At 41.3% G+C, this 9,166-nt stretch overlaps 1 protein-coding gene across 1 annotated transcript; it reads right to left on the bottom strand.

Annotated features, from left to right (window-relative positions):
• Positions 1 to 966: 966 nt before the first annotated feature.
• LOC126566910 (leucine-rich repeat transmembrane neuronal protein 1-like) lies at positions 967 to 7,385 on the bottom strand. Its single transcript, XM_050223303.1, has 2 exons — positions 7,285 to 7,385; positions 967 to 2,167 (listed from the first exon to the last, which is right to left on the bottom strand). Exons 1-2 carry the CDS (start codon positions 7,383 to 7,385, stop codon positions 967 to 969), a joined length of 1,302 nt encoding a protein of 433 aa, XP_050079260.1.
• Between the last annotated feature and the right edge of the window lie 1,781 nt (positions 7,386 to 9,166).

Below are 9,166 nucleotides of genomic sequence, written 5' to 3'. Positions count from 1 at the left end.
CGTCACGATCCATCCGGAGAAGAATAGGCGAGCTGCAACGTGCAGAAAAAAAAGTGATGCAGCAACGGTCGGACAACGACGTTGCTCGTTAGCAAGAACAGGGTCGGTAGGGTCGGCTTGAGGATTGCCAAATGACGTGGCGCTTATATCGTGGAAAACCATTAAACCTTAATGATACTTCCTACCGCACCTGGGCTCGGGTGATTACGAGGTTAAGAGCAGCGGCAGATGATTGGTGAAGTTGATTGAAAAGCAACTGCTGGTCCGGTACGGTTTTTGACCTGATCGAAATTGAATTTCCACATTATGTGTGGATTGTTTTCTCACATTTGTGCCACCGAAGACGAACAACTGTTTGACCATGTAACGAAGGCATTCTACGAGTGTCAATTGACCTGCATATCATGGATAATAATTTGCTTATTGTTGGTAGCCGATACTTCAACCTGAACTCGCTTTGGTACAAAAAGAAATCAACCAAGGATGTTTAATTGTGCTGATATTTATGTTTATAATTAAAAAAAAATTAAATATTTGATTAAATCGGTTTTAAATCAGTAGTAATGTTTAAAATTTCTGGCATTTTGAGTACTTGTTAACAATTCTACGGATCGATCGAGCTGATCGTGAAGACGCTACATATTCAATTCGCTCAAACAATTCTGGATAACTTGATGGATGAGATGTGCCCTACCGAAGAGCCTTGGATGGTAGTACAGATGTCCACAAATTTAATCCTTATAGCCCTTAAATTAAAAGGGAATGAAGTACGATTACTGGAAAAAGTAGAACGATAGAGTAGAACGAAGAACGATCACTTCACAACAGTACTTGATTATATTAGGTTCCTGGCACGTACACCTTGCATGATGTGAAGACATCATATCTTATCCTGCATCAGAATCAGCTTCAGAGTTTGTCCTCTCCGTCGATTATTACTTAAATAAGTAAAGTCCGCACCAAAACCTACGTGTCCCGGTAACACTCACTATTCATCCGGCTTTCCAAATTCTTCCACGAGCAATCCATCGGATTACCTTTCATTTCAAGCTCACTGATTTTTGGTGATGTTGCATTTTTGTCGAAATCGGTAATCTGATTATTTTGTGCATTCACCGCCAACGCAACTCCCGGTACGACAAGTAGCTGAAGCTTTGTTATATTGTTACCATCAATGCACAATTTTTTCAACTTCATTGGAAAGTCAGAACTGTTAAGTGTTAGAGAACGAAGCTTGTTACCAGACAGATTAAGATTCTCCAAGTTATCCATCCAAGCCATATCAATAAAGTCGATATCTTCCAGCTGATTGTCATCCATTTCCAGCTTTGCTAGGGTTTTAAGATTATCTAAGCAGAAAGGAAGCTTTGACAGTTGGTTGTCGTTTAGCGAAAGCGCGGTAAGAAACGGAATCCTCCACTGACATAGTGAAAACACTTTCAACTTATTATCGGAAATATCTAGGCTCTGTAGCATATCGGACGCAAAGCTTCCGGCGAATAGTCGTATTAAGTTTTTCTTTAGATGCAACACACGAAGCATCCTGTATGGTCTAAACAGAGTCATGCTTATGGTTTTTAACAAATTCTGAGACATATTCCATTCTTCCAGGGAATCGTACACTGTACATGTTCTCGAACCACTATTCACCACGGTGCGTACTTTGTTTGCACTGAGGTTCAACTTTTTCAGGCGCGATAAATTACAAAACAGCGCCATTTCAACCGTTTGGATAGCGGAATGGGTCATTTCGATGGATGTCAGTGCCGTTCCTCGGTAAATGGTGGCCGGTATTGTCACCAGCCTGCTGTACGCAACGGTTAAAGTTTCCAGTTTGCAGTGTTTTTCAAAAATGATGTCCTTTAGACCGGTATACCTGAATGTCAGACTTAACCATGATGCCGCTGCCGAAACGGTCAATACGGACAGTGTGTTAGATTTATGTATATGAATACTACGAAATTTACTTTGCACCTGATCGATGCAGGATGTGTGGAGATGTTTGATCTGTACGTTTTCCATCGTAGTAAAGCGAATTTTTGCCGGTATGTAATGCATCACGAAGAGTTCTTCGACAGTTCTTACATCCGTGATGGTACACGAGTATCCCACACAACGCATTCTAACTGCACTGACACGTGGTGCGTTAAAGAGCAGCAAAAGCAAGCTGTTAGGAATAGCATGATAGTTACAGTTATTATTTGTTTCAAGTGAGCTAGTAGAACATATGTGGTACACACAATACGCGAACAGAAACAGTAATACCCATAAAAATGACGACAATGATCACCCTTTAACTGTTGCTCTGCTTCAGTACACTATGCCTGCCAGTGGGTAGCAATAAACTAAAGTCGTGTGTAGTTCAAGCTGTCCATTGGGATCAATTTAGTTTATAAGGCGAAGCTTGCGCGGCTAATAAATTGGTAATCATTAGTGTGTATGGTAATCAATGGCGATTTGCAGCATTGAAAACACAAACCTCGTGCTGCTAGTTCATAATTTAATAGCATTAAATTCCATTTCGTTCTGCTATTGTTAGAATCCGGTGTAAATTTATGAAATTGTCATTCTTTTTCGCCATAAATATTCATGCTAAATTTGTTATTCTATTGCATGCTGTCCGTGAACCAGCGTGGGGTGAAAATTAATTACTTGTGATAAGTAGGGTTTCAACTTCGTTTATTTTAGTTTCACTTCAAGTCGTTACTGTTTTGGACGTTTCTGCTTTGGCTTCCACTCAATCCTGCGGGACTGTTTTTGAGGTGGATGCTCAGTGTTGAAAGAGTGAGATTTACAAGTATTGCGGAGTTTTTCATCCATTGTTGATGCTTCAATTTTGCACCTCCTTCTGCATTGTTCGGGATGGGTTGGGCTGTTTGGTGCAAGATACAAAACTTAAAAGTGGACTTTGCTTTCCTTTGAGAAGGAGTTTATTCGTTCGTGAATTCCGTTTCTTCTCGCTGTCGTTGCTTCCTTATCTTAATTAATATTTTTATGTTCTTAGGTTTCAGAGCAGTTAAATTCTATTTTCACATGAATCTGGCAGTTTTGAAATAGTTCTATGATTTTAAATATTTTGGATAAGATTGATATAAAGTGATTAAGCTAATTGAGAGCTACTCCTCGATGGTTGCAAGAATGTCGCACACAAATCGCAATAATTTATCCTTCTTCTTCTTGGCTTAACGACCTCTAAAAGGTCAAGCCGACCATCGAAATGACTTTCTAGACTTCCGATACCACGTAGTTATTTGGTCAGTCCTCACTACGGGGGGACGGTCCGGATGGGATTTGAACGAGAGTCCTGCCGTTTGAAGACCGGCGCCGCTGTCGGCTACGCCACCGGGCCGCCCCAATAATTTATCCACAAATCCTTTATCTGATCATTTGTACAAACAAAGACCAGAAAAATACCAATTTTGCGCGGATTCCAATTCTTTTGTTATTTTTCATTTGTTTATGCCGGCTTAGTGCGGAATACAATACTATCATAAACGTATAAGAATATATTAACATACATGCAAGCACACGAATATTAGCGAAGTATAACATTTTCAAGCATAAACCACAGGGCTGTCCTCATCACAGTTTTGATCGGTTCTTGACACTATCCAGAATGAAACGTTTCATTCTGCGAATGGAGCAAACTTTACGCTAAAGAATGAAACTTGGAAAAGGAGTAAAAATCTTGCCGTTTGGATAGGTGCCAACATGGCCAGGCAGTATCAGTTCTTTTGTTTCCTAAAATAACCACTTCCGCAAGTGACTCAAACTTTATTTAGTCAGTTAGTGTCGGTTGCATTTTAGTGAAACTTTTCAAGTGTTTGGTCAGAGTTTGGCATTAAGTTCATCAGTGTAGGGACACTGTGTCCCACATATATCGCATATTTTGTAAAACTTTTTGCACAACTATCATGATCAATGATCGTGCGTATCATGTCCGAGTGGGGTGAATAGTGAACAAGCTAACCCTTCAGCAGAATGGCGAATAAATGTATCAGCAAAATTAAAGCACGGCTACATTTGGCATGTAAATGCAACGATGTGAATTATGCACCGAAGAAATGCGTACTGCATGAACACTGCAACCTTCGCCACCTTGCTCTGGAGAATGCTGGGAACACGAACAGATGCTGCAAGCCACCAGCCGACACGTCCATCCTGGATGATGCTTCTGAATCGCCGTGTACACTCGGAAGGGCTGTAAACTCGAAAGTCTACATCATTATTTATGGGCACAGTGAATAAAGTCTTTGTGAAATACGTGGGGGACAAATTTTTGGATGGGTTTGCGCTAGAACGTTTGAATCTTCCCTTTCATCTCGTCCTTTGCGAACCGCTTTGTATGGTAAGTAACTTTCATGTTGTCTTGTGATTTTGATCAAGCTCTACGATTTTTCCTCTTTGCCTTTGGATGGTATAAATCGTTACACTGCTATATCCGCATGCATGCATGTATGCATCTATTTCTTACAATGAGAAAGTACCAGATTTGGAGCGCTCTAAGGCGAGGATCGTTTGTATCAGTTTTTTTTCTCGGCTGCATATACCGCCGCATATGGTTGTGCTCTTTCGCTGCGAAGTAAAATCATAACTATTGCTTGGATGTTACATTCACTTGTTTCCCGATGCCCATGCCCTTCAGGACAGATACAGCAGTGGGTAAAATATTAAGCAGCATTTATCAACCGTTACAAGTGCAAGACAGGAACGTTTTTCATTTGCCTTGCTGTGTACTCTATTGTGTAAATGCTCTGCCGCCATGGATACAGATATATAAAAGCTTGTATTGTTGAGCAGATAACCAGCTGAAACCAAAATCCCAATCTAGCTGTTAAAAAACTGATAATATTCCTTGGTTTAGCTTATAATTAGCACATTTTTGTGTGTTGAGATAAACTAACAACGGGTGCAATTAATCATTGACAGTTGAGAAGAAAGACCAATGTGTCAATTAGTCGGCTTTTTAAATTGAAAATGTGAAAGGATGTTCTTAAAATTTGCTGCATCGAAAAGTTTCGATAATTAAAGATTGATTGCTTCCGTAAGCTTACCCAGCAAGAACACAGCAAGAAAGATGACCACCAACAAAAAACAAGATTGATATCTGCTGCGTACCTTTTGACTTTTATTTGATTGACATTTTAGGTAATGTGATATGACTATGGGATGGGTGGGTGATCCATCTTTGAGGAAGGATTTTTCTCTTCCTATCGTTTACTGTTTGATCTTTGATGGATTCTGGATGTCCTGACTGTTCTATGCTACACCTTGAGTCAAGCATTATTTAAGGTCCGAAAGACTGAACCCATCACTGTTCGTGATGATGTATAAAATTCGCTTTAATGTCCTATTTCTCTAACTCTCAAAATAATAAAAATAAAGTTAAACGAAATGTTCCAACAGTAAACATGTTTGAGTTTTTACCCGTACTCTCCATTGTTCCGGCGGTTATACTTACAGCAAACCCACAGAACGTGCAGAGGGCAACAGGATGTTTAGCTTTCATGCTGCATTCAACAGAAGAGGCACGTGAGTGTTTAAATTTGTGCACTGCACACACACTCTTCATACGTGGTCATTGATACGAACCTCTACTACTGCTGCTAGTCCGTTACGAGGACTGTAGACAGTGCAAAAGTTTTTGATAGTTTTTCCTGCCGTTGTTTTGTTTACTGTTTTGCAAACGTGCTTTTAGGTAATTCTCTCGGGTGTGTTTTTTTGTCCACTTTTACGCTGAATTAGCTTGGTACAGTGCCAGGAATGCGCGCAGTTTTGGAAACGTTGGCAGGATATGGCACGAATAAAGGGAGGAACAAACCCAACAAAAATAGCAAAACTGCATCTGTCACTCCGTTTCAATCGAGTGGAGTTGTCACTCGGGAAGGATACAGAACGTCCGTATAGATTTAGTTTCGAGACAACAAAAAAAAAAAAAAAACCGACACACACACACACATTGCCGCACATTGGTTGCCGAAAATCTCGATTGCAATATAGCGATACAGTTTCCCAACCGGATTGCTGCAGGACTGCAGTGGGAGAGGACATAAATTTGATAATACTTCCAGTTTTCGGTTTGGTCTCGTCCCATTCAGTCCACGATGCAATGTGTGTGTCATTTTATAGCGGAAGCAATTATAGCTTGGGCGAAGTAGCTTAGTGTCCGAGCGGATCAGTTACCAGACAGGAAGTAAATTAAGTTTTACAAATTATACATGTATTTATGGCTTTCGGCCCGCCCGTTGTTTCAACACCTTCGGTCTTCTACACTCTTATAGTGATTTTTCCAGGACTTGCAGGACGTATCATAAGCTAATACGTGCGATAGTAAACTTTCGCAATGACAGAGTGTCACAAATGTCCGGTTACTATAATTTGCATGCAATGGGTGCACATGGCAAAAAACGCATAAATCCCACACACATACACACACTCGCACGCTCATTTTACCCATCAGCCGCATCAGCCCACGTTTGGAATGGAAACTTTTCCTTCTCGTGTTCCTGTCTACCGAAGCGCAGCTTTGATTCAATTGGGAAAAGTTTTTCGGCACGAGCTGAGATGTGTCTCTTCATTTGCACTTGCACTTGTTGTGTTGCCAGTGTGGGCGAAGATGATCGTAAACTTTGATCTTCTCGTTACTGCCGGATGGTGGCCGTGTGAATCAAACAAGCGAACATTTTACAGCTGACTTATGACGGTGCTCAACCACACGAAGCACACTAAATAATGGTTGCGAAAAGTTTGTGCTCCCGCTCCATTACTTACACCATGGTCCATAATTTCCATCGCTTTGATACCGTGCTCAGGTATTGCTCGTCTGAGGCGTCTCGTTAGCGTGCCAAATGAATTATATTATTGAACTTTTCTACTCTGTAGCTCTGGAATACAGAATTTCAAAACATACTTTTACTTTCTTAATAAAGATTTTATGAGATGGTTTGTCGAATGTGAAGAATAAAAGCAAAGGCTCAAAGTGTAAAAATACACACGTGGGGTTTGAATACTATTATTCCCAACGTCACTTGTTAATCCTTTCCTTCCCGATCAACATCACTGTGAGCTTCACTGTTCCAACATTTCCTTCTCTAGCACCCACACGAACTTTTCCGAGCAGAGGCATAAATTCAAATTTCCTCCACACGAGAAGCACGAGTGCGCCGCGCGTAATATTGAACTGTGTCTCGGCTAAACTCACCACAGCACCAAAAAGGCGAATCGTGAATCGTGATGGTGAGTCGCCGCAATTTCTCCGGGCACGGTTCGGGAGTTTCGGTATACCGAAACTGGTGAGTTACTGCGTTCGCCTTTTCCATATCGTTCAGTACTGTGCCAAATTCCATGCCGTTAAGTAACCGGAACCCGTTGCGCTGGAGAATCATCCCGGTGTCCGATCAACCGGGGCCGGGGATCAATGAGCTTGCACTGGAACAATTGCTTGCTGACTGTGTGTAAGTGGTGTTTGTGTGTGTGTGTCCATTTGTGTGTGACGTGTTAGTGTGACGTGTGTGTGTGTGTGTGTGTATGTGTTTGTTGTAAGGATTGCAGGATCTTTCCTCTTATGTACGATGCTATGAGGAAATGCAAAGTTTGTGGTGCGCTAGGTGCGATAATTAAGCGTTTTCCAATTCACCAAGCAAATTGATCAAGAGCAAAAATGGAAATACAGTGTTACTAGTACGGTTAATAGAATTAAAAATGATTCTAATGGTGAAAAACGCTTATTGAAAGTGTTCTAAGCTAATGGTGTAGATTGTAGAAGTGATCGTTCAATAATCTGAAGTGATTGTCTAAGGTGTGTATGTCCGTAGGTGATTATTCATTTACGCGTTGTTAAGCTTAAGTTTATATGAATATGTGTCATCTGCCTTACCGTTATTCATCGTAAAAGTATATTATTTGCATATTGACCATCTAATCTGTGTGAAATATCTTCTCGGAAAATATCTTTCCCATCGAGATCATGCCTTCCATCCGCTGGGATAATGTCCAAAGAGTTGATCGTGCCATCAGTTCAAGATCGGTCATTGATCAACGATTCGATAGTTATGGCGCCCGGGAGGGGGAAAAAAAGGCAATCGAGGTAGACCTGCTATCGAATTTCAAGTACTTCCTGTCCGTCGATCATTCGTTCGCCGTTCGCAGATGAAGATTTTTCAGTGTGTCCTTGTGCTTCTGTATGTGGTGCAGTATAGTGGTGCTGTGGTATTTTTCCTCTTTACTGTCTTGAGTTCTTAATAAAAATAGCTCTCGAAAATCGAAACAGTGTCTGTGTGCGCGTGATGGTATTCATAAATTAAATTAGTGGTAATTATTCGCGCTAGGTTTGAAACTCTTTTGTGCCTAGCTTCACACATCCGTACGGTGCGTTTCATGTAATTTCTAGCTTGTGGTGATGGTGACAATTTTCGCTACTTTTTTCGCGTCTAGGATCGAGAAGTTTAGGATTCAAAAACGGTTTTTTTTTAGCCAGAAGATCCGCCTTGTTTAGAATCAATCAGGAAGTGCTTAAGAAATGTGTGCATTCGTGCAAAATGGTGGTTGGTGACAATTGCGCAAGGTTATGGAGCGCTACGGGCCTTCGCCATTCACCGATCATTGCGCAAGTGTGTGAGGAAAAATATGATGTGTCTGGGTGCGGAAAACTCTTGAATAACGATTTGTGAACGAAAGAAAGCTATGTTTGTCATGATGGATTGGATCCGAGGTTCTAGTTACAAAACGTCTCGATCATGAATATTCGATCGGGTGGCAAAGTAAAACGCGTGTGTGAGTGTGCTTTTATTTTCGTGCAGAGTGTGGCACGTTACGTAAACTGCAAGACCTAGCGAGCTGTATGGCAGCTGATACAACGTTCTGTAAATTCTCCTGACAAACGCACCAGTAACTTGTAATGAAATCGTCAATTCTAGGAAATGATCAGTGTCGTACAAAAGCCAAACCTGCCCAGTGCATTCTTACGTTTGCCATAAAACGTGGTTGACATTGGTGACATTCTGTCGGTTTTGCTCCGGGTCGTTGTCACTTCCTACTCGTCATCGGCGTCATCATCGTTGTCGTCGTCGTCGTCGGTGGACATGTGCAGTAAACGGATAAGATGGGAGTCGTTGCCGCAGGTGACCGAACCAACCATTCCTGCATGCTTCAGGGAAGAAAGATAAAT

The sequence above is a fragment of the Anopheles maculipalpis genome, chromosome 2RL (assembly GCF_943734695.1).
Source record: "Anopheles maculipalpis chromosome 2RL, idAnoMacuDA_375_x, whole genome shotgun sequence".
In the NCBI taxonomy this organism is placed as follows: Eukaryota; Metazoa; Arthropoda; class Insecta; order Diptera; family Culicidae; genus Anopheles; species Anopheles maculipalpis.
Note: the sequence above shows the minus strand (reverse complement) of the source record. Positions and strands in the feature narration are given on the sequence as shown.